This window comes from Syngnathus typhle, linkage group LG8, assembly GCF_033458585.1.
Source record: "Syngnathus typhle isolate RoL2023-S1 ecotype Sweden linkage group LG8, RoL_Styp_1.0, whole genome shotgun sequence".
In the NCBI taxonomy this organism is placed as follows: domain Eukaryota; kingdom Metazoa; phylum Chordata; class Actinopteri; order Syngnathiformes; family Syngnathidae; genus Syngnathus; species Syngnathus typhle.
The window spans coordinates 3,202,409-3,228,643 of NC_083745.1; the positions used below are offsets into that span (position 1 = coordinate 3,202,409).

General features: G+C 45.1%; 1 protein-coding gene and 1 long non-coding RNA gene across 3 annotated transcripts in view; one reads left to right on the forward strand and one right to left on the reverse strand.

The window, feature by feature from the left end:
* Positions 1-26,235, forward strand: part of LOC133158760 (uncharacterized) — a 130,836-nt gene that overhangs the window by 31,254 nt on the left and 73,347 nt on the right. Inside the window, exons 4-6 of the long non-coding RNA XR_009715284.1 lie at positions 10,070-10,188; positions 16,864-16,960; positions 19,241-19,342. This is a non-coding gene — a long non-coding RNA (uncharacterized LOC133158760). The remainder of the gene's footprint in view (positions 1-10,069; positions 10,189-16,863; positions 16,961-19,240; positions 19,343-26,235) is intronic.
* Positions 1,568-25,497, reverse strand: pax2a (paired box 2a). 2 transcript variants are annotated; one of them, XM_061286150.1, is made up of 11 exons: positions 25,001-25,497; positions 23,819-23,984; positions 22,996-23,193; positions 19,254-19,339; positions 18,443-18,562; positions 17,830-17,874; positions 11,759-11,934; positions 10,084-10,204; positions 5,200-5,301; positions 4,285-4,371; positions 1,568-4,156 (listed from the first exon to the last, which is right to left on the reverse strand). In XM_061286150.1, exons 1-11 carry the CDS (start codon positions 25,041-25,043, stop codon positions 4,035-4,037), a joined length of 1,266 nt encoding a protein of 421 aa, XP_061142134.1. In that variant the 5' UTR covers positions 25,044-25,497; the 3' UTR covers positions 1,568-4,034. The 2 variants fall into 2 exon arrangements, with proteins under 2 accessions (XP_061142134.1, XP_061142133.1); XM_061286149.1 differs by having other exon boundaries at positions 1,568-4,175.

Consider the following 26,235-nt stretch of genomic DNA (forward strand, 5'->3'; position numbering starts at 1 on the left):
ATATTATTTAGAACCATTTAATAGCGATTCCATTCATTTCAAGACGTCAGCACTAAAGTGCTAATTAATAAACCAAACTATTTATAGTACCGTGTAAGAATTCTATGCATTCCGCGTTGTGTATGTAAACATCCAAGAACTGGGGCTGTCACATTGTTTAGATTAAAGTTGAGTTAAGGGGCTCCGACGGCGGCGGCGCGGGGGTGACATCCCGTCACCCCTCTGCTCGGGAGGAGCCTGTCGTCGGCCTCATCATGTGGCTGTCGTAGTTGACGCCGGCGAGGGGAGAGGCTAACTCCGCTGTGTCAATCAATGAGCCCTCATTAGAAGCGGCTTTAATTAGTGGCGGCGGTATTGTTGCAAAAGATGCCTTCGTTAGCTCTGTTAATCCCCCAATGGATTGGTCGGGGAAGAGGCGACAGAGGAGTGTTGCAGTACAATGAAGTGACTCAGTGTTGAAATGAAAGCACATTTGCTTGTTTCTCTCAAATAAATGCGTCTAATGAGAAGCCCGTCCAAGAGCTGAAAAAGATTTTACAGTATTCTAAGCATATTTGTTTTTATTTGAGTGGGATAAGATCAAATGGAATTTTTTTCCCGAATGATTCATCTGCATTCATGTCCGTCCAACGGATTTTACAGTACAAAGAGATTTCCATAATGTACATCTAACGTCCCTTGTCGTTTCGGCGTGTATATATTACCCGTGACAGACACGAATCCCGGCAAAGAGGCCTCCTCGCTAGAGCCAAGTTGACAATGAGGGTGAAGCGTTTGAGTAAATCTTATGCGGCCCCTCCGGCAAGGCCTCCGCCATCGGGTTTGAGAAGCCCCGAGGATGACAGGTGATTTTGGTAATGCCGAGCTGATGAGAGCCAATCAGCGCCCTCCATTCTGCCGGCTGTGCGCCGTTGTTGTCATCTGAAGATGAGCTTGATTGACAGATGCATCCGGGGTTCACACTTTATTGGTTTCTACCAGAGATGCCAATTTAGACAGGGTAGTGACAAAAAGTTGCCATCTAAATGGAATAATTTTACCACTGGGAATTCTCAGCTGGGAGAAGAGTGCATTTGTGTGTTTCTCTTTGCCATCTTTAACAAGGCCCGCATGACAAACGCAATGGACGGTAAGGGGCTGCGGCTTTTGATGCTTCACGGGGGATCCATGAAATAAACAATAGGCAGAGGAAGTGGACAAATTGAAATGAAGACAGAAGTGGGGCTTTAGCCTTTCAACACAATGAAAGTGATACACGACTGTGTGGCTGCAGAACAAAACAAAAAAAAATGGTGTTAGGTTTTACTCCATTTTATTTTGTCTAGTGGATTCACAAAATAAAATCAGCTAGATTTGAAGCCGAATCCAGATCATTTTATTTTGTGCAAACCTTGACGATTAAGTCCATTCTCACAAATTAATTTATTCATTTTTATTTATTTTATTGTCAGTCAAACACACAAACTACCTCATACAGAATCCCTGAAAGTCTTATAAATTATGAGGTGAAGGAGGCGCCGGAGTCAGCGAGTGACTTATAAAAGAATTTATTTCTCATGTGCACAAAAGGAATTGGAACAGAAGTGAAACAGAGCAATGATTGAGGCCACAGGGCTTCCCATATAGATTTTCTCCTCAGAAATCTTTTTTTTTTTTAACGTCCATGACACATCTCCCGTATCATCTTTACAACAGAGCTGCTCGCTCAGAGGTGCTCCACTTAGCACAGCTAAGATTCCCGTCCAAATGATGGTGGCGTGCACTCTGCCCTCAGACATGTCCAGCTGCATGTAGACAGAAATAAGCCAGTGTGGCAGTCTGTTTCTCTGACATCATCATGGTACCAGAGGATGTACAGTAGACGGGTTCACTAGGAGGCGGGAATGAGATGAATGTGTCTATACATTGAGAGCTGACCGTAAATTGGGTAAACCCAATGATCACAACATCTATAAATGGCTGGGACAGCAGTTAATGCCGTATATATCTTTTTTTTTTTTTTTTTGCCACAGATTCGTTGAATTGAAGAGACCATTTTTCTCCGTTAGTCCGAAGCCCAAGAACAAAAGATGATACAGAAAGCCATTTAACTTGTTGCATAGTGACCTAAAAACATCATCATGGCGTTATCATGGACAGGAAATGGACAAGGACGGCCTACCATTTTTGTGACGTTAGCCTGCTACTGTTAGCATGTAGCCCGGGGTTTTTACACAGCAGTTGCGCCTTCCTCTACAGCACAACGTAACAATTAAGACACACATGTAAATGCATCGGTCTGTTTATCTACAAAGGGAGCCGCTTCAGTCGTGTGACAATATTTACAAAGGAAGGAATTGTCTTCACAATATTCACAAATCATTCTACAAAGCAGCGGGAACACAAGAGTCGCCGGATTCGACCTCGCTCGTCGTGTTGTTAGCGACGTGACGTTTATCGGAGATAATACTGCTTCGTTTATGCACACTGTAAATAAAATATTAAATATCAAACTAAGTCTTTGGCAAATGTAGTTAAAGTACATTCACAAAACAGTAAAAAAAAAAAACAGTATTTTCTTTCAGTCCACGAGAGTTAAACGTGAGGCAAAGGACAGTTGTAAATGTTGTGAACGTTACTGAAGTGGCATGGCGTGGAACAAATAGTTTTATAAGGCGTACGTAGCTAATTTACAGTTGGTATGCTCAACTGGAGGCATCTAGTGGTATGACAAAGTAGCTGAATAGGATTTTTTAGTATAGCCAAGAAGCTATGGCTTACAAAGTCCACTAACTTCTACTATGCACACCTCATTGCTCTTGTTAAAAAAAAAATTCTGAATCAGAGAATTTGGAAAAAACTAGGTTACAGTGCAAAAAAGGAGCCAAGGATTCTCATGGACATAATTGGAATACTAGCAAAATGTAACTATGCTCAAAATCTTTTTTTTTTTTTTAAACATTACAATTTGTGACAGGAAAAAAATAATTTAACATTTAAAATTCCGAGTCGACATGTTTATTTTGGAAAAACAATTTACATTTGATTGTTTGCCACATCCGGAGATGACGCTGCCATTTCTTTGTGGGATCAACAAAGAGGAAATATTGAAGCACCAGAATCAAGACGTCCCTACGGCGTGGTGCCATGATGGAAATTTGCGTCAAATTCTCAACAATTCTCTTTACCATCGTCCCTCTTGGTTGTCTCATTTTAAAGTTCATGTAAAGTGAAATAAATGTCTTCCACATTTGACACACCACAAAGACGGGGCTGCCAAATTTTAGTGATCAAAACTTCATAATTGTGAAGTCACGCCACAGCGAGAGGTTCTAGCTAACAGCTAGCTTGCCAGCTAACCGAAGGATGAGCTGTAGAGGAGTACACCTTCTCACTTTAAATAACAACATCGAGCAGTTCAGTAATTTGTGGCCTTTAGGGACAATGCATTTTTAGTATGCAGCCATAGCTAGCTAACAAGCTAACGCTTGATACGATGTCATTTACACTTGCACCGGATAACCACTGATAGCAACAAAAATGTACGGAAGGCAGGCCTGACGCCAAAGTGCATCACTGGGCGCAAAAAAAATTCTGAAAATCAATTCAACGCTATACCGCCAAATAGGATACCACATATTTCTCATTATCTTCGAAACTGTATCATGTCATTAGAACCAAATCTCAGATTTCACTTTACAGGGTCTTTAAGAACAGAAAAATACTGTCGTTCATGATGTAAAAGGATGGTGAAGGGTGCATGAGTAAAAGAACAACACCAATAACAGCAAAAAAGCGGCAAAAATAAAAACCCACTTCATGTTTTTTTTCCCCCCACATGGACTCTTCACACGTCTTCCACAATATATATATTTATATAATCTCTTAAAAGTCAGTCTGGAGATGTTCGGGGCTGTGGGACAGCTTGATGTTTGCGGTGACTCTTATGGCCCAAAATGTGTGACGCTGACGTGTTGGCAACCATCCTTCCTCGAGTCCGCGTGACCTGGTGGCTTTTCCTTTCCTCACAAATTCCCTTTGACCTCAGTGTTTTCTCAGACGGGGACAATATGGAGACCCAAGCCGTGGCCTTGGAGTTTGAGCCGGTCTCCATGGTAACTAGTGGCGGTCGTAGGCAGCGGCAGCAGTGGGAGGTGCGGAGCCACGGGATGCGGCACTATAATAATAAGGGGAACCTGAAAGTTAACAGAAGAACCAGCCGTTGGAAAATACCATCGTACCCAGATGACATTGGCGTGCAGACAAATATATTTCTCCAAATGCACGCACGCAAGATTCACTTACTTAGTAACGCTGGATTGCTGAACCGCCATGCTTCGTTATAAGTCGTGTATTGTGGATGAGAATAAGGGTTTCCAGAAAAGTCCCCGCCTTTAGAACACATCAGCAGAAAGAAACGTTACGAAAAATGCTAACGAAAGAGGTGACCATGCAGTCCATTCATTAGTCTTTGCCATGCTAACATCAATTTTGCCGCTTTGGTATCATCCACAACGGAAATACCAACAATTGAAACCTGACGTCAATCGTGGTTAGCGTGGATCAGTTGTTCTACCGAAACCGAGATTCTCTTTGCCTTCCTTCTAGCTCGAGACTCAGATTCCGTGAAATGCGTTATCAAGGGAGCTTCCTTTTGAGTTGTTCCAGGCCACGATGTGGTGCGCCCGCATCCGCCCGTGCTTGTCGTGTAACCGGACCTCATCCCTGAGAGAGATAGTGATTTAAATATTTACAGGCCCTCCACGCCTCTGTGTTTTGACCCTTAACTGTTTGCTATGAACCTGAACTGCGGGTTAAGTAGAGGGGAAAAAGATACGCTCGGCAGCCCCGGGTGTCCGGGGAGGCGAAGAGAGGAGCGGAGGCGCTGTTTATCGACAGGGCTGGTGAAAGTGTGCCGTGTGGACACGGCCAGGGTAATGAGCGCTGGGAGCTGGAGTGTAACTGAGAGGAACTGTCCTATCTCATGGCCACTGATTGTGGTGATCGCCTATCGAGTTCATCTAATGTCCTCGTCCGCAGACGCAAACCGCAATCTAACACGACTATAACAAGCTCCCCTCAATCCTTCGTATTAGCCAACGTGTTAGCTAGGTTTTCCTCGGAAACAAAGATGCACAAGAAGACCTAACCTCGTACGTCTTTAAAAAGATGATTGGAAGGGTCGTCCGTGTCCTTTACGAGTAATGACGTGTCACTCACCTGGAACCATTCCGGCGAGTGTAGAAGTGGGGTAGCTGCCTTGCCCCGTTGGGGGGACGTGAGGCGGGTAGCCTGGTAAGGTGGTGCTCGCCATGTCTCGACCTGGACGGACACACGGAAGGATTCACAATCGCACTTGGTGATTTGAATCGAGAAATTAACAAATCTTGTTCTATCATTTTATTCGCCCGTTGTATGTTTCACCGTACATGGAGAACATACATTAGACAGATCACGCACGTGACTTGTGAGGGAAAGTGTTTGAAATAATGACGTTTTCTCATCAAGGACCTTAATAAGCCAGCGTTGTAAGCGGCTTTCTAACTGACAGCAGGCCACCGAGAGCACTCTCTGATCTCTACTCCACATTCAGCCCTCTAATTAAATGTGACAGCACCAGGTCTGGCTTGATGAAGGGGGGGGGGGTGGTCGGGCACACGGGACACGGAGCCACAGGTCCAAAACAGGGCCTAGCATCAACCCTATGCCTCTGCGATTGCACCCCCCTCCCTTCCCCGACCTTCTCCCCAATTTGGCCTCCTGTCGCCCCCTCAGACGTTGGGCCCGTCACGAGGCAAGAAGGTCCAGGAGGCCCATTGTTAAGCCCAGAGACAAGCAAGAGGTCATAGCGGGAGAAAAGCAGGGTGAAACAGAGGGAGAGGGTAGTTAGTGTTAATGAGCGCGAAGCTGTATTGCTTCTGTATAAACAAAAGTTTTTTTTTTTCCATGCTTCTCCCTGGCAGATAAATCTAAACTAAATGCGTTAGTTATTATAATTGAATGCAAATTGGATCGGGTTATATGGGGCCTTAAAAACTGTACCTGCTATAAATCGCCGGCCGGAATAGTGGTTGAGGTGGGAGTCGAGGCATCTACCGAGAGGCTCGATTGCTGGGACAAGATGGCGGCTAGGGACAAGTCCCGGACAGAGGACGGGGTGAAGGGGGCAAAGGATGCCTCATGGGGCTCCCGCTTTAAGCGCACGGAAGGCGGATGACATGGGTGAAGCTCCGCTAGGCAGGAAAACGTTTTCCAGACACGCATACGGGACGCTTGATTAGGGACACCCCATCCGATCGGGTTCGAGTTTATCGAGTTTGCTTTCTCGCCAGCGAATACCGCAAACGTTGGCTGGCACACAGCTCCGACCGCTTTGATCTCATTTGGCTTGATGAGCCTTGGCGTCTTTCATGGCTTCGCCTCTCCAACCTATGCAATCAATGTACGCTCTTTGTTGACGTCCGCCTGCCGCAGAACAGTTGGCTGGGGCCTGCCGGGGAGGGATGGCTCTTTCCCGACACTATGATAGGCTCATTAGCTGCTTCCCCGCATCATTGTTGTTTTACAACAAGACTGTGTGTTGCGATTCCTCATTAAGATAAGGGCTGCTCTATGGAGGCGGAGATCCAGCCCTGTCAGCACTATCAACCTAATGCCAGAGAATCAACTGACTGCTTTCCCATAGAATCACACAGTGGGGCTTTCCAAATCTCATTCATCCCTCTTTTCACTTCCATTTCTGTGCAGCTGGAGCGGAATTCCGGACGTGCACGTTCGGAAATCACGGGACGTTAATCTGACACGTTATCGGGAATCAATCGTTTGGTTGCGGGTTCAAATCCTGGTTTATTGTCGTTACTCTGAAAAATGACAATGAACCAACCCAGATAGACAGATGAATATAAATTTGTCAAAACCTTTGACTGTTAATTGAAAGAGGTATTTTTTCAGTGAACAAAAAAATCGTTTTTTTGTCCTCGTGAGCAAATCATTACTGCGAGGCTGACATGAATATGTGGCAGAAGCGGATGCGCTACATCCAGTAACAAGGCCCCAACGTTTAATTGGCTCATCCCAGTCTGTCACATTTTCCCGTACATGGAAACACAGTCCTCTTCAAGGATTATCCCAAGAACGCACTCTCCCGTCTTCATCTAATTACGTCGTCTCTTTAACGCTTTCAAATTGGGCACGTTTCAGAAATCTCTGCGCTAAACACATCGTGTTAGCCATTATAGTTCCCCGAGTCAGAAATGATCGTAACAATCACCCCGAGCTTCATTATCGTCACCCCGTTTTCGATTCCACAGATAAAATATCGAAATTGACGTTCGGCCTCGGAGCCAAACTTTGATAAAGCTTGCCGAGCTCAGCTTATCTCCAACATGGGCACGTCCGACCGCGGGCTACTGTTTTCTCAACGGCCGAGCAAGCGTTGTCAAACAACTTAACGATACCGACGCTTCGTTCGAGATCACTGAACTCTGAAACTAATCAGACACGCCGTTGCTTATTGTCCTGGAGACGAGGCCCAGCCCCGAGCCTGTCAAACCGCACGCCTTTGATGATGGAGGTGGAAGATAAACTCCAGGTCCTTTGGGACCCTTCTCCCAAACAAACGCGAAGACGCTATAGAGTTCTCTAACATCTGTCTCGGTCTCGCAAACCACGCCGTGTCCACGGACTTCATCAACCGTAGAAATGGACTGTTAAGAACCTACAGCGGCCGTCTGAGTGATGTGTTCACACATTGTTGCAGAAGTCTTCTCTCTAGTGAGCATTTCATCCTTAAACACACTCCAAGGAACTTTGGAGAAGAAAACACTTTCCTCACAAGGTTTTTGCTACCTTGGTCAAATACGATCATCAAACCCCCAAAGCAGGTCGATGGGTATCGTCGAGCTATTTCATTTGAATCCTTTTGGGGCAGGATTTATTTTAAATGTGATAGTCCGGTCCAGTCGGATCCAGTCCGTACTTTACTTAAAACCGCTCACGCCACTTCCCAAACAACCAATTCAGAGCTGTCAGGTAAACAGAGGACACTATTGCTACTGCAACCTTGGAAGACAAACCTCAGCGATTCATGAATCATTCATCTTTAATAGATTATGCAAATTCCAGAACATAAAAATCAACAAGATCAATAACGGTGTGGATTTTAATTAGGAGCTGAAAACATTTCTAGAATGAATATAATCTCATCGCTGCCGCTCCAGTACGGGAGAATAATTTATTGATAATTGGATGCCAGTTTAAGTGAGTGAGGTAATTTAGTATTTTTTTTCCCTCCAGCTTTGGCATTCATTCCTATTTGCTAATATTGCCCACTAACTACATACAGCCAATCAATCTTTGCAAAAAAAAAAAAAAAAGTCTTAAAAAGCAATTTGAAATGAGCATCTCTAATGTTTGAAACGACCGCATCAAGCTTTGTTGGCTTGAAACGGAGTTTTATCATGGAGCCGTTTACGTTATGTGGCTCCTGGGCCCCCCAGGTGGCTTGGAGGCCACCTGCTTTGCGTGTGCTCCCCCGAGCGAAACAGCTTTCATAGGAAAGGTCCGTCCGAAAAAAATAAAAACCGCACCTTTCTTCTCCTGAGGCCCAACTTTTCTCGGTAAATCCACCCCCCACATACTCGGGAGGAAAAAGGGGGTCTTTCTTTTCTGAGTTAAGGTCTGGGGGGCGGGGGATCATTTGAGAAGGGCCGATGTAGTTTTCAATCATGCTGCCCTCGTCTTTACTTCTCTTTCACACACGCACACACACACACACAATTATGTGACTTTTAATAAAAAAAGGCTAGCATGTTATTGGAGGAAAACCTAACCCTCTCGTGGGAAAGAATCTCAACCGTCTCAATGAAACAAAATTTCAATTAACCAACAGGCATCAAAAAGAAGCCACCGACTGCCGTTATGCGATACGGCGACGACAAGCTATTTCTTGCGCCGCACCTGCCGTTACCTGCCGTAGATCAGGTTTGCCCAGACCGTTGGCCATTTTTGTAGCAGCCTGTGGCATGTACAGTGATGCCCTAATGACCCCCACACACACACTTCAAATGGACTTTGTGTGTATTTAAAACAAGCACCTAACTTTGCCTTTAATTCCGCTAGCTCAATGCTAACACATAATGGGAAATGCTATTGACAGGCTAAGTATAATTGTAAAAAGTTTTATTTTGCTTATTACCAAAACACAATTTCTGGCCTCGTCTGGTATGGATTAATGACATTCACATTATTTCTAATGGGGAACTATGATTTGAGATACAACTGTTTTTAGTTGTGGTCACGGAATGAAATAAACTTAAATCTCAAAGCACCACTGGTTGGATTTTGTATCCTTCACTTTATTAATTTATATCTTTTTCTTTTACGACTCTGGGGGGGACAAGTTTGGACACCCTGCTGCAGATCTTTAGAATCCACTCTCCTTTTGCCCTTTCTCTCCCTTGCGTTTAATCTTTCGTACTCTCCCCTGCTCACAATGCGACTCGGCAGCCAGCCTCTCTCATCCTGCCGCCGCTGTCAATCAACAGCCTATCATAGCCTTTGATGACAAGCAAGGTGTCGCAGCGAGAACAGCAGCTGTCTCGTACGTGAAGTGCTCTCCCTCAATCTGTTAGCGGCCCGATCCAACTCCAACACCGTTGAGAGCCCCCCCCCCCGTATTGGATTTTAGCGACCCGGTCGAATGTATTTGGAAAGAAACGTATCTGATCGTAACCGTTTAGCATCCTTGGTAAGTCAGTAGGGAGTGAAAAGTTGGGGATAGCTCATCGTGGATTATCGCCTAAGCTTTAAACTTTAATCTCTTATGTGCAAGAATATAGCTAATTATCACCGTTATCATGCTGTGTTATTGGATGCCATAAAGACTATTTTTAGTCATCAGCTGTTACTACCTTGATAGCGCACACTAAAGGCTCCCTTTAATGGAAAATGGAATGAGTTGGAACGTCAGTGGGAAAACAACAAAAAGCGCTTTCGGAAAATTGTATGGCTTGATGATCGAAAGGGGGATTCGAGAAAGGGCGCCATAAACGCTAGTATTGACTTAATGTTGTTGGTTTACTGTGCACAGTGGATGGAGCGTACCTGTCACAACCGAGTAGCTCTGGGAGACGCTGGAGGCCAGGTCGGAGCTGCCGCTGCTGGAGAGGCTGGGCTTCACGTCTTCCAGGCCGGGGTTCAGGGACGGGAGTGAGTACTCGTTCGCCTGGGTCGATACAATTAAAGGATCATTGGGAAATCTGGACGCAAAATGAGTTTTGTTTGGGTTAAATTTAGGCCACATATCACTCTCAGAATTACTCCCATTATATTGTTGACACTTATTTTTATATCCTAATAAATAGACCACCTTGATTTATATATATTTGTTTACCAATTCTGGAATGCCGTTCCCTCGGATGTCTACGTCCCGCGACAACACTCCCGCCTGTGCTTTTCTTTTTTTTTTTTCTTTCTAACCGAGTCCCTGTGATGTAGTACGTATGCATGCATTAAGGCCTCGTCTGAAGGAGGAGCGAGGCAGGCAAGTCAAGCTAGAGCGGGATGAGAGAGGGATTGGGAGACGAGTGAAAGGACGGGGTGTCAGCTGGCGCTTTGTGCTCCGCTGCAGTCATCCCTGTGACCAGTCAAGGGAGGAGACATTCAAGGCTTTGTTGCAGGAGAGACATGTGGTTGTGTTTTTAAAAGGAGAGCCCCCCCCCGCACACATACACTCCCCTAAAAAAAAAAAAATCTCCTGGTGTGCGCTACCTCCAACACACGTAAACATCTTTGGGTCGTCAATTCACATTTTATTTTACGCCCTGCCCCGTGAAAAGAATCGCATTGATCTGCTTTGAGTCGGGGCGACGACACTTCCTCTTCTTCAAGGGGATAAGTGTGCGCGCTCGTATCAGAGGGCATCTGTTTGTCTCAATGGGACGGGGGTCCCTCAGGGGGCGAGCCGCTGACCCCGGCCTTGTCCGCCTCTATCCCAGATAAACTCTAATTGTCTGCCTACAACTGTTCCCCGGCACTAGGCTGGATGTTCCTCTCTATTCCGCCGGGCCTCCGCGGCACAAGAGCCATTTTGTCATGCAGATGAGCCGCGGGCAGCGGCGGGCAGAGCCCGGGCGGGCGGCGAGCGCGGAATGACCCCGACCACATGGCTGCCAGAAGTGTGGGAGGGGTGAGGCCTATTGAGCCCGGACCTCTTCAAAATGGCTTTTTAATGCTCTGACGCAGACACCAGACAAGCCCCTTAATAGCAAGTGTACCCCAAAAGGAGAGGGGGGGGGGCACACACAAAGAGTGCAACCTGATTAATATTGCCGCAAATTAAAAGGGATTTTTCTCCACCCATTTGTGATGCCATTTCCAGACCCCCCCCCCCCCCTTGCCTTTCTCCTCCACCTTTTTAATACCGTTTTCCGTGCTCTTTGTGATTGCGAGTCATTTCCAATTCGCTTTGGTATTGATCTTGCCGTAGAAATCACTTTGGTAATTAGCTGCATTAGGGACTGTATAGCGGGCCGCGGCGCTGTCCCCCTGATTTATCGCCGCTGTAATTCCCAGCGATCGCGCAGAGATGAAAATGAACTCAATTAGGGGGCGGCGCTCGGGCTGCCTGGGCCCCCACATAGAGTTGGCACGGCGGAATTAATCGTCTCTTGTTGTTTAACTCTGGGATTCATGTAAATAAAGGTTAGCCGCTATAATAGACTGGAGCCGCAAACGGAAGATCTTACTCGCGTTGGGAAATGGGCCGCCGCCGGCTCACCTGCTCGGGTTTGATGTGTTCGGAGGTGGGAAAGACATCCGGATAGGAGGGGCGTTCAAAAACGCGGTCCAGGGCCTCCAACTGCTGTTGGGTGAACGCGTCGGCTCGCAGGTGCTTCCTTAAACTCTCCACGCTGCCCTGAGAATCGCTGCCCGGGATGGAACCGTCAGAACCGCCTGAGGAAAGAAAATGAAAGACAATGTTTTGATGTCAGTCTTCTCGATGGCTTCATCGTTTTCAAACTAACAAACAAGAGTCCATTCGCTGCCATTCAAACTTTATGCATTACCTTGACCAGGCTCGGGACATTATTTATTATCACACCATTCATTTGATCCAATTTGAGGCACAGCCTGGATTCGGTTATTTTGAATCCATTCATTTGTGACATTTCTGGAGGACGGCCTCTGCCCATCCTGGAATTTTTTTTAGAAGAGTGCTGCTGATACTTTTGCCTCGACAGTGTATATTCCCAAAAGCCCAGCTTTTGGAGCTACCACCTCAGTGACAAGCTAGTGAACCCCCAGCCACAAGGATATACTTTTATTTATTTATTTTTCTTAACGGAGCCTTTCAGCCTACCATATCCCCGGAGGCTTTGTGAGATAAGCACCAGGCAAACGTGTTTTTGAGCAAAACGGGAGTGAGAGTGATGGCGAGAGGAGCAGCGGCAGTAAATTGCGATGGGGAACAACCTGCATGTCTGGCTTTTTTTTTTATTTTTTATCCACCTCGACTCTGCATCGTACACCCAGGCGGCTCCCGCGTCCTCCACCTCTCCTCGGCGGCCGCCATCAGCGCGCTCATCATGTGATAGGTCTATGGTAATTGATGGATTACCTTCAGCGCAAATATATACGTGAAAAGGAGGGCGCCTCTTTCAGGAGGTGGGAGGGGTCATAATTCAGGATTACCTCTCACATGGCCAAAATACTCTCGCACATATCTGATAAATATCTTGATGCTCTCGTGTAATAGAAGGCCGAAAATACACATTTTAGTTTACTAGCGTGTGAAAAAAATAGGAGCCTGTGTGAGTATTTAGGAGGGTAAGAACATTTCATTAGTTTGTAAGTGGAAAAAATGTGTGAGAGCATTTCAGTAGTACTACAAGATTTCTTCAGTTTGAGTGTAAAAAATGTGTGAGAGCATTTTAGTTGGTTTTCCTCAGTGTGTGAGTGGGGAAAAATGTGTGAGCGTTTCAGTAGCTTGAGAAAATTTCTTCAGTGCGAGTGGAAAAAAATGTGTGAGAGCGTTTCAGCAGTATATATGAGTTTTTAATTTGTGTGTGTAAGAATGTCCCTGTAAAGTGTGTGTGAGATTTTCAGTAGTATCTCTTGGCGCTCCCTCGCTATCTGTGAGAGCCCTTTTCAGTTGTGTGTGTGTGGCCGTGAGAGGTAATCCTGAATTATGTCCGTGACGGCCCTGCGGTTCCGTCTACAGCCTCTCATTCTGCCAAAGGGAAATGGAGAGCCATTATTTAACGCTACTATTTCCCGCCAAAGGTATTAGCCTTCCCTGCATATTGCCTGTCGCCCGTGGAAGCAGAATGGAGCGAGGTCCGAAAGACGACGGAGGGCGGCGAGGGCAAGCGTATGCATTTCCTCACACGGTCGCCTTCTATACAAACAAATGAGCCCTCTCCTTTTTCCCGATCTCTGACCCCATTCCACCGGCGCCGTGGCACACTCATCACCCCCCCCCCCCAAAAAAAAGAACTGTAGGTAAACCACCCAGCCAGCATTCCCGCCTCCCGCCCTCCCTTCCTCCGCCACCAGCGGATGAGGGCTTAGCTCCCGTACAAATCTGTCATTCTAAATTTGCAGCAGATTATGTTCTCTCCCGGGCCAGGCGCCGCTGATATATGATATGCAAGTCCACTATTGATTGCCCGATCCGCCGGCGGAGGAGGGAGGCGAAATGAACTCGGAATGAACAGCATGCCTCAACTCATTGTGCGTATAATACTCTACTTAATCCCACATTTTTCTCTGCTATGGAATTCAATTGATCAATCATGTTCCACTGATGGTACCATTTCGGGGGCGTTATTGCCATTCTGCTCGGCTGCTTGACCTTTTTTCAATGGTTGAGGCCAGGGGATGAACCTGGCTCGCACCAAGAAATAGATCCGCGGGGGGAATGGAATGGAGAACGGCAATTGGCTGCCGGTGGGTGTATGTGTGGACGGCGATCGAGGGCGTGATGGCTGTGTTTTACGGGGGGGGGGGGGGGAGGGGGAAGACACTCTATTGACTTGCCACAGCCATTTTTCTCTTACCTCCACCAAAAATGAGTTTTTTTTGTTTGTTTGCGGTATTATAGAGAAAAACGAAAAGCTTCATTAATTTTTGTATATTTTTTATTTTATTTAAAATTGAGCCAGTAATCATATTTTCACCCAAAATGTGTCAAACTTAATTTCCTCTACCATTCCAGTGACCCAGAATTTGTTTTACATAATTTGGGCTTCCAGCTCATGAAACAAATCGAGCCCATGCTCGCCATAACCGCTTTATTTATAAAAGAAATTCATTCCGCCATTTGCCAATTATGCACTTGAAGGCTTTTCAAATTTGTCGTGCAACCAAAAACAATAATAAATAAATAAAAAATGACAGACTCTGCCTTTCAGCGGAATTAACAGTAAATCATGCGTTTTGAGAATTCCCCATTAGGGGCTGATGTTTGACATATATCATATAAGATGGCTGCAATAAATCAGATTCATCCGTTTGACAGTCAGTGTGTCAAGTGAAGTGTGAAGCCCAACTGTCAGCCGTGTGTGTGTGTGTGTGTGTGTGTCTCATTGACTGGTCTGTTTCATTTTCTCTGTGTTTTTTTTTTTTTTTTGCAATCCCTTCGGGTGCCTCAGCACGTATCCGCGCTATCACTCCCACAGCACCAGCTGACCGTGTTTCTTGCTCTTAACGGCGGCGTGCGAGGAGATAAGCCAAGATAAAACCAAGACACGTCAAAACAGCCATTTTCACACGCCGTCCCTTTCGCCAAGCGCCTTAATAACCTCTCTTTGATCACCCCCCCTGCAGAGATTTCAGTGTTTCCAACTCACACCGACAAACACGAGCTGGCGATAAACCGTCCAAATCGTGATGGAAACAATTAGCCTAGCGCGCTTGAAAATTTGCGCCCGTATCCATCCACGGCTAACCGAAGCTACAACGCTATCAAGACTCTGTTTTGCTTTGGGATGTAAATGTCCCACTGTGGCACGGTGGCACTCTCATGTCCTCCTTTCATCTCCACGTTTGTCTGATAAGATAAACCCAGGCAGGAGCTTGTTTGAAAGGCAAATGAATTCCGACACAGCGCCTCGCTATAAATCATCGGCTTCCCGACATCACGAGGCCTTTGCCTCGTCCGGCCTGCGCTGATAGCTAGCATCATCACAAATCGGGGCATCATTTGTTGATTTTGCTTTCTTTTCTTCTTTTTTTTTTGAACGCATTTAGAGAAGAAATAGGAAGGGAGCACAAACAAAGTGGTATACCCAGAGGGTGAACACTGCTTCCCTGTAAGCTAGCTATATTTATGAAAGCTCTGATGCGGAAATGAGAGCGGTGGGGGGAGGGCCGAGCGGTAGAAAGAGAAAAAGACAGCACTGCCTGGCCTGTTAAGATCCTGTTATGTTACATCGTGTTTAAGAGCTTTATTAATTCGATTTAGCACCATCAGCCAGTTTACTGACTGTCAGCAGGCGTCAAGATGCTTCTTGATGCTCACACTCGCCGTACTCCCCCCCTCCCATGCCCTTTTTTTCTCGATTTAATTTCAACTCTCGATGCTAATCTAAATTGAAGCAGGCTAATACGCACAATGTCGTATGAGGAAAATGAGAAGGCTATTAATTAGACAACAACGTTAAATCCCAAAGACTGATTTTGAATTTGAAACAAGCTGGATTAAAAGACCTCTTGTTTTTGGTGCCATTTATTATGACTACTACGACCGCAGCGTGAGGTTAGCTAGGTAGCTAGTTAGCGGGACATCTTGAAAATACATCTACCCTAGATGCTACAATTTACAGAACAACTCTCTTTCCAAAAGTCCTACTTTTAGCCGATGTTTTTAATTTTCAACACTTTGGCAGGGTTTTTAACAGCACTCCTCTGTGTGGTGTCCACTTCAGAAGACATTTATTTTCACCTCACTGTGACTTTAAAGAGGAAATTGGAATTGTCCATTCAGACAGTTATCTAGTGCACCCCTGTCCTGCTTTTATACGACTTCTCATTTGCTCAGCGCTCTTGAACCAGCCCGCCGTTTAGCATTTTCAAGTTTTTTCTTGAAACATAATTATTCCTCTTGCCTATTTCTCCCTCCTCAAGCTGAGTAATGCGTCGCTCCATTAATTCTCAGCGTCGCTGGCCGTAATTGACTTTTCCCCGACATGATTCCTTCTCCATCCGGCGAATTGCCTCTCCGTATATGAAGAGATATATATTTATGTGTGTTTGTATCATAAAAGGTGCCACCGTTTACAACGCGAGCCATGTCGCCGAATGCAAATGGTTGACCCGGAAATCAGACGATAAGAAGTGGGAGGAGGGGAGACCCTTTTGTGTCCTCTCCCAACACTGTGGCCGCCTCTTGTCTCCATGTTCCGCTCTGTGGACCCTCTCATACCTGCCCCCCCCCCCCCCCCCCCTCTCTTCATTCCACCCATCCTCCCATCATGGCGCTCATGATGCTATTTATTTCTCTTTTGCCACGGGTAGCATTTATTTTCCAAAGCGCGCCACTATTGACTCATTGTCACGGACTGGCTTGACTAGCCAACCAGCGGAGGCTCGGGTTAAAAGCCGCACGCTAACTGATTTAAACTCGGCCGGCGGGTCGCGCGTGTTAAAAGCTACACACGCCGTACAATCATCCAACACGGCCCAATATCTCATGCGAACAAATCAAAACACAGAGCCCCGCTAATCAGTTGGGCTCGGCTCCTGCATACAGCCTCCTTTCTTCGACGTCACGACTTAACCACCCCGCCAGGCCGTATTTTCATTTTCTCATCAGCTTCCTCTGCCGCCGTGCTACAATCACAAGTTATGACCTTTGTTCTTTCCTCTGATTTATCGCCGCAGCGCCTCCCGAGAGTTCCGCTGGACTCCGTTCAGGAGGTGCTGATCCAAACTTGAGGTCACGTCAACCCGCCCTGGCCCCCGACTACTGTGGTTGAAGGTAAATCTGCATGAACCTGTCTCCCTTTTTAATTAGCGCCTTCATTTATTTTCGTGATATGAACAGCCAGAACCGTACCACTCCTGCAGTTGTCAGGTTTTTTTGTTTGGAACTTGACAAACGACTACATCAAAGTATCACTGGGGGATTTCACGATAAATATCTATTTTTTTTGTTTTGACTCTCGACATGGCATTCCCAACCCGCGTTTAAAAGAGCGAGCGAGTACAACGGGCTAATTTCCCTACTTTTGCTTTTAATGTATTTGGCAAGGAGTAACATTCCATTTCCTGTAATGAGATACACAAATAAATGCGGCTATGGATAGATTTGGAGTGGCGGCGGCGAAGCTGGCGGCGGAGGCTAAAGGACACCTTCTTCCCAGCGTTGTCGTAATTGCTATCGCTGCTCGCAGACATGCAAAGCAATCTCTCCGCAGATAGGGTTGAGATTCTTTTTTTTTCCCCTCTCCCCTTAAGGCTATTTCTTTTGTCTTTTTCGATAGCTTGCGCATCCACGATAGAGCGCGGGGAAGGAAAGGTGGGGGGGGGGGTGTTAATTTGTGAATTAATAGCTTCCTCTCTGCAGAATTGCAAATTCCTTTAAATGTCACCATGTTCGGAGGGTGAAGAGCATTTGAGGGGGGGGGGGGTCGTGCAGATTGTTACCCTTATTTCATACACGTATATGCTCGCAAAAATACATCCACCTTTGACCCGGCCCCCTCAAAGTTCATGTTGATCATTTTTTTTTTTCGTTTCAAATGATTCATTTTAGCTTCCGTCCCTTTAAGGGCCGAAAACAACAAGAAGATTAAGTGCAGTGATCTGCTTGACCCCCCCCAAAAAAGCAAACAAGATTCAACTTACAATGTCCGATTTTCCTTCCGTCCAAGTGGTTGCCAGTCCAGAGAACTAAAAAGACAGAAATATAAATGTGGGAATAGGCCTTTTTTTTTTATTTTATTTTTTTTATCACATGCTCTTCAGAAAATGTTGACACACACACGCTCTGTCTGTGTTGCTACACCTTTTCAGGTCTCCACTGGGGACATGTTAATTCCCAGGCATTAAAAAAGCCAATTGTTTGCGCGTCCAATAATCTATTAGCCCTCGGGCAGCGTGTGTCCACAATGAGAAAATCTGGCTCGGACCGGTTTGCCTTCTGCTTAATCTTTGAATGGATCCGCGTGTTTTTCTTTGCCAAACCGTAGTTTTGTTTGTTTAAAAATAGTATCAATTAATTGCGGACAGCCAATTTGCTGATATCGCGTGATGTTTAAACGAGGTCGAAAATAGAAACGTTTGGCAACAAACAAGGCATCAAAAACAAGCTTGATTGAATCACAAGGCCTGATACACAACATAACAAGTCACCGGAGACGCCAACCTCGGCGGCTGTCATAAATGCCGCAAAAACTTCCCGCAGACAGACGGACGAGCGAGAGCGGGAATTCGAGAGAGAGCGTCCTCTTTTGCTCACCTTCATCTCGTTTCCTCTTCTCGCCGTTGGAGCGGGGGATTCCCAGGATGCCGTTGATGGAGTAGGATCCTACGGGATCGTTGGAGGCGCTGGTCACAGGCGGGGAGGCTGTGCTGGGTACTGATAGGGAAATATTTCAATCAGGTTTTGTTGGGCAAAACTACCGTAATACACTAATAGATGTACACCAAGAAGGCATTTGCAACAGTAATATTGAGAGTACTAAAAGAATATCTGCTTGTGAGAATTGTTGTTTTGTCTCTCTACATGTGTTGCTTCACCATTTGTGTTCAAATCATCATTTTAGTAGGGTCAGGTCAATTTTGTGAATTTTTCCTACGAGATAGCGCACTATTGGATGATAAAAAAAAAAAGCAAACCGGTACGGCCAACGAGTAAAAACTTTTTGGACTTAAATTCAGCGTCCATACGTAAGCCGCACTTAATTTAAAACTTTTAAATGTGCGGAAAATACGGTAAATTATTTGGAATTTGTAAATAAGATTGTTCACTAAAATGTCTGCCAAAAATCAATATTCTAATTAAATAATATCACAGAGAACTAACTGAATGATTCAGAACACAGATGGTGGACTACTTATGTAATTTGTTCACTTAAAAGGGATTTTTTTTAATCTAGTGGACGAAGCACTGTAATTCACCAAAATGTCCACAAAAAAATTACGATATAATTTAACCCGAAATTCATCCAATAAGCCCAGACAGTGAAAGAGTGACTAATTCCCCACACAGCCTCAGCGTGAATATTAACCGTGCTTTTCCGTTCATTCCGTGAAGTCCCAACTCTCACCTATGGTGTGTCCCGGCGTGGAGAGCGGCGTGACGGATCCGTCGGGGGACGGGTGGAACTGCTGCTGGACTTTGGTGCGGATAATCCTGGTAAAGTGAACAACACCCACACACACACACACGCAAGCTCAATCAATGCCGCCTCCCGAGCGTGGAGATTTCACAGCGGGCCGGGCCGCCCCGGGACGCTTTAAACACAGCTCATCATGTCCACTTAGGCTCCGTGCATGCCAAAGCGCGCCGCGGTCCGAGGGCCCCGCTCGTATCCTCTCTATTCCAACCCCAAATTGGCAATCTCTTGCTTTTGGACTCAATCTCTTGAGTTTGTATGTGTGAGGCTTTCAATCTCGCTGGATTCTGAGCTCCGAAATATGATGGAGTCCAACAACACACACGTGCGAGCATGGGGACAATGTGACATGGCGGGAAAGTCTTCATTGCACTTTGGTCTGAATGATCTTGCAAACAAAGCATGAAATCACATCAATTCACCTCAATGATCAGCTTGACTGACTCTACCTGGCCAAGCCTAATAATCTCCCTCCCCCCCTGGCTGCCTCTTTTCCTCTCTCCCAACACATCCATTCCTGTCATATCTACTTGCGAGACCACGTTCGGCACCAACTGCCGCTGAGGAAACAATTGCGAGCCAGCGTCTGTTAAAATTTACAACGATGTCGTTTGCCCGCGTTTGACGAGTTTTTTTGTTTTTCTTCCCTGGAACTTGGCATCAACAAAAACTTGATTCAGCACTCGTTTCGGGTTGTTGAGCATCATAATCTTATGCTCGGCGCTTTGGAACGAGCTAAAGACAAGAAAATCTGCCGAATTGATCTGATGCAAAGTTCCAGGGCAGGCCTCCGGATGAACCTTAGCTTTGTTAGTTTGATTTTCATCAAAACTTGCCATTGAAAGCGCAACTAGGACTTTATTTTAAAATTCATTTCAAATGGGTAAAAAAGATAATCTTGCAAAATCTCACACCGCAGTGATGTTTAAAATCAATACAATTTGTAAGACACATGAAATCGACACAATCTGCCTTCGCGGGCCATATAAAATTCGGTCGCTGGCCGGATCTGGCCCCCGAGCCTCAAGTTAGACACCCCAACCGTAGTCGGCGACAGAAAACTACGCTTGGCCTCACATGAAGTAACTTTTGTGGCACCTTGTATGTAATAATTTGTTAATATTTTTGCTTTAGCATATTAGCTGGATTAAAATTGCACAAGTGGCTTTTCTGTACACTGTCCTTCCTTCACCTTTGCTTCTCCCTCCATTTCCCTTCATTCCATCCTCGCCGGCCGCACTGACAATCGGCCCGGCTTTCAAACAAGCATAATACGAGGATCGCTGTAATTCTTTTAGGCAAACACACGTTTACGCTGGGATTTGCACAAGCTCTTTTGTCAACGCCGATCGCATTACATCGCACCGTGACCGTGATAATCTTTTGATTGACACGCGAGCATGAGATCATTGAATAACAGTCGGCGTCGGGGATCCCGCGTCGGGGGCCGACAGGTGTGACAAAAGAGAATTACAGGGTGTGCGCCGTGTGTGTTTGGGGGTCGGGCAGCGAGGGGTTAACGTCCTCAGGGAGGGGAAAATTGTACACTGGTTTCATGTGTCTCATGTGTCCCCCGTCCTCCACAAAAGGCCCCGCAGCCTCTTCCGGAAAACACACATCAATATTTTATTTGAATTTCTAACATCTCGCCACGACGGTTATCTGACCGCATGGCTTGAGGGAGACTCATAAATTCAAGGACTTTGTTTTCCACTCTGTGTTGTCGCTATTGAATAAGCAATTTTCGACGGGGCGAATTAACGACTTTTGTGTTCCGGGCCGGTGTGGAAAGAAGGGAAATCCCCTGAAGGAATATTAAAATGGGGGATCAATAGTCGCTTCTTGGGGGGGGGGACCACGCGGCAGAAAGCAAACCTGCCTCCTTGTCATCTTTAATAATTCAAGGTGGGAAAAGCCGGGACATCCTCTTTAGTCGGGAGGGCAGAGGTCAGACCCCCTTTAACCGCAAAGACCGCCGACTCGCTGCAGCCTCGCGAAACAACAACCCCGCAGGTGCGCGCTGGAGAAACTCACTTTCCCCCCCCCCCCAACCCCCAGCAGCTATTATGAGACATTGTTGGCAAGTTAGAAAAACATACCGCTAGAGCCCAATGTCAATTATTAACACTCGTAGGCAAGCGTGTTTTTAAAAGTCAAGCCAATTTTAGCAGCAACAGGTCACACACACACAAACACACATCAACACACACACTCCAGTATTGCAAACCTGACCGAATATTTTATCTGACTTGCCATGCACTTGGAAAGACAAATAAAAAAACCGAATAGAAAGGCCTAAAAAGATTCAACCCACAAATGCTGAGAAGACACACACACACAATTTTCGCTCTCTCTCTGTCGCTCTCTTCATGTGTGTGCGTGTGTGAACCTCCAGCTTTTTCTACCTTTAGTTGGACGTGTTATGAGACTCTCCTCAGCTCATTAAAATGTAATGCCGATGACCAGCTCTCTGGAACGGTGGCTCCTAACCAAAGTTCAACACTCCTGCAAGGGCACTTTTTCCCCCCTATCGCCAGCACCAGCGTCATCAAACTCTCTCCAAAGACATTTGAGCCCATTTATGGTAGAAATAGGAAACTATTTTAAGCTAAATGAAGTAATGACTAGTGATTTTTTTGTTTTTGTTTTAGTATTGTATTTTTTTTTATTTGAATAGGTATAATGGTATAGGTTTGTTTTCATTAATTGGAAGAAAAAGCATAAAGGCCCAATTATGGTAGGAATAGAAAGCATTTTAGGCTAAGCATGAAATAAATGTCATTTATTAATTTTTAAAAATGTTTTCAAATAGAATTTTCACACATTTTTTATCCATACATATTGTATATACACAGTAATAATATGGTCTCACTTAAAGCAGGAATAGAAATTATATTATGAAATAGACTTATGTAAATGGGTTTAAAGGTATCAATCTACTAATATGAATAATGGTAAAAATAAAAATTATAATTACAATGAATCATATTTGATGCCAAATCAAATTAATGTGATTATTTGCTGAGGTGTAATACAAACAATGTTAAGTTATAAAATCAAATATATTATTTTATCCAGAAGAAAGATTTACAATCGGTGTAATAACCCATTTGTGACAGGAATAAATAGTACATTGGGCTCTATATATTAAACACATTTTAGGAATTTATGGACGGAGTATAAATGATTATAGTTCACAAGATCAATATCAACAGGAAGTCAGAGGTCATCTATAGATGACACGTACCACATAATTATGAAACAAAAATCCATTTACGACAGCAATAGAAACAACACAACCTTTTTCAAAACGTGTCCAAGTTCCATTTGCAATCGTAACGATAAGAACGGTGTCAAAAGCAGCCGATTGTTGTCCAATGAGAGGCGACACGTCACGTGTCCCGCTGCGCTCCGCCTATTCAAGCATTTTGCGGGCATTTCCAGCCGCCTGCAGACCTGCTTACACCCTATCGATCGCTTTTTATCGAGACAGATGTGATTTTTTTCTCCACACCCCCCCTCCACCCCCCCCTCCCTCCATGCTCTCTCTCCTCCTCCACTCTGCGTGTTTGACGGCCACAATCCAGGTGGATTGAATTGCATTTGCAACAGACCACCCAAGTTTGGACGCTTTATCAAAATAATAATAATAATAATAATAATAAGTTTGTACCTGTTGATGGACGAGACGCTCGGCACGGTGTCGTTGTCGCACACGCCTTCGGCCAATAGCCGGTCCCGGATCTCCCAGGCGAACATGGTCGGGTTCTGCCGCTTGTACTCTGCAATCTTATCCACCACTTTCGGGGTCGCCACCTTCGGTTTGGACCCCCCGATCACCCCCGGTTTAATACTCCCCGTCTCGTAGTACCTGCACACAGTGCACGTTTAATGTCGACAGCGATTCATATAGCTTTTTTTTTTTTTTTTTTTTGCAGTTAGTGCGTGGATTCGGAATACACACAAAAAATACACGTTGAATTGCGTTCTCTTTTAAAATCACATCTACGGCGCTGAGTGGAGTGGGAGTGGGTTTAAACAAGTGTGCATGCATGACATGCCACCATGAAGTATTAGCGGTATTATACCTAAAAATCAAAATAAGATTTTTTTTTTAAAAAAAGCAATGTTTCTGACAAACATTCAGTGTGTGTGCATTGAAATACCTCTGAAATGCCTTCTGATAGCTGGGAAAAAAATATATGTCAAAATATTACCTCTCGTGCTCACGTGTGTAGAATTAGACAGAAAAGCAAAAAAAAAAATAATAATAATAATCCCGCGTTTTAGGGATTGCGATTTTGTTTTAATGTTTCCCATTTCGCAAAGCTAAAAAAAAAAAAAAAAAGCAATGTGCAAGCAAAAAAGAAATAAACAAATAAATAAAAAGCTGACTTCTATACATCACAATATGGCTGAATGGAGCTGCGACGAGATTGATGTTTTGAAACTTGGTGCGTTCGTGGTTTTTATTATTATTTATTATTTTTTTTTACCTGCCGAGGATTTTGCTGACGCAGCCGTGACTGACCCGGAGCTGTCTGGAAATGTCACACGGGCGGACCCCTTGGTGGGCAAGCTCCACGATCCGTTGCCGCACCACGTCCGGCAGGGGTCTGCCGTTCACGAACACCCCGCCGAGCTGGTTCACGCCGCCGTGCCCTGCGTGGGATACAACAGCGGCACCGGGGAGGGGGGGAAGCATAACATTACATACCTGAAGACGACTCACCTGCCTTCAATTTGCGCTTTTTTTTTTTATTATTCGTCGCGGGGGGTTATTAATGCGTAAAATGCGTGCGTAAAAGTATTTCCCAGTCCTGCTGAGGTCATATTTTTCCAAGATCAGCTCGTGCAGTGCAACACATGTCGCGAGTATTACGTTTCGCCCTGTTTAATTTTCCCTGCACGATTATAGTAAATAATTCAAATGACCTTTGATAACTCCTATTACAAACGCGGATAAATAATTGAGGCGCAGGCCGGGGCTCGTCTCAAACAAAAATTGTATTTTTTAATGCTTTAATTCTTCTTGTTTTTTTAGCACTCTAATGAGAAATTGTTTGACATCATTTACACACACTGGGCTCCATAATGTGATGTCACAGGTAATAAAAAGCTTTGTATTCAAATTGAGCATTTGAGCAGCTCACGCGAAAAATAAAATTAGATATAACCAGAAATAAAAATAGCCTTGAAGAAAAAGTGGAATTTGTATTTTGGAGGAATTTGTAAGATCTGGCGTTTAATATTTTTGTAGGATTCTAATCGTAGTACAATGCTGTTTTTGGAATAGCACAATTTTTAAACACAATAAAATATGACATCACGCCTGTTTAAGTTCTGCCCAATATACTTCGAATTTTGAACGAAGTCTGTCACATTTTCATATCGAGAAACCAAATTGAAGTTTTCCTATAATAAAAAAATAGTGAAATGTTGACTTTCCGTCACTTCCTTCACATTAAACAAAATCAAGGATGGCGAAGTGAACGTTGTGAAAATAATAATAATAATCGTAAAACCTTATACAACGTCTCACAAAAAGCACCCTTCGTTTTCCCACACATTTGTCAGAAAAACACTGGCAAACTCGATCCATCCTTTCCTTTCCAAATTATCACTGATATTTATTTATTCCCAATTATTATTTTTTTCGATATTTTCAAAAGACTCACGGTGCATGGCGGAGAAGGGGTCTGCTTTGCAGTGAATATCCATGGGATAGCAGAGCAAAGAAAGGTAATCGACTGAGGTCGCCGTCTCGCCTCGATGGTGCAGCAGCCAAAGGGGAAAAAATTATAATAATATCAAAAGAAAACACGCCAAACAGTCCGCGTGGTCGATATGGGGTCCGCGTGGGCTGCCGCGGAGTGCGTAGCAACTTCTCAGCTCTTCCAAGAAAGAATTCGTCCGTGTAGAAAATAATAATAAAAACACGCACAAAAAAACAAAAAAAACAATCGGAGGTGGGTGGGCGGTGTGGGAGGGGGGGCGTCAGGTGCAGCGCATGACCCACGCGTGCGGCTGCGGCATCAGAGTAGCGGACTTTCCACGCGGGTCCAACCGAGCAGCGCGAGAAATCCTCCTTGATCCGCGGCAAGTGCGCGAGCGGCGGCGTCGGCGGCGGCGTATGGGGTCCCCCCCCAGGTGGCTCGATCGGAGGAAGAAAAACAGCCCCCCTCCAACAAAAAACAAAAAAAAAATAGTAATTCAAAGGGGTGGGCGCGGGGGGTGGGTGGGTAAGGGGGGGGGCGGAGATGACAACAAGCGGGTCCCCCTCTCCTCCGGAATGGACCGTGCTTGCCTGCCTGAGCTTTGGGCTGAGAATGAAGCCCCACTCGCTTGCGTGTCTGTTTCTAAAAGTCCCTCAGACACCCCCCCTCACTCCTACTCCCCTCCTTCCTCCTCCTCCTCCTCCTTCTTCTATCACTCCATCCCACAGATCCCCTCCGCATAGAGATGGATGACTTGTCAGACAAAGGCAATAGATTCCAACACTTTGTGATTCGCCCACGCAAAAGAGAGAAGGAAAAAAACAAAGATGCAGCTCAAACGAGAGCATCCGACAGTCAGGAAAAAGGAAGGAGACCGAATGGGAAATGATGACTTTTTTTTTTTTTTAAAAGAGAGAATTAACAGGCTGTTTTTGTTGTTTCAAGTGCTGCTTTCTGGAACGACTTGTGCTATTCTCGGGAAAAGGGCTTATAAAGTTTATAAAAAGATACAAACGTCAAACATCGTTTTCGTCAGTGCAACTTGGAACTATTTTTTTTCTCTCCTATTAGAGGCCAAAATATTCATTTACTGCGACCAACAACGACACTTGTCACAATTTGGGATATTTGAATGATTTTTTTCTTTTAATATAAATGTAAATCGTTAAAAAAAAAAGTTCAACTCCGTCATCGTG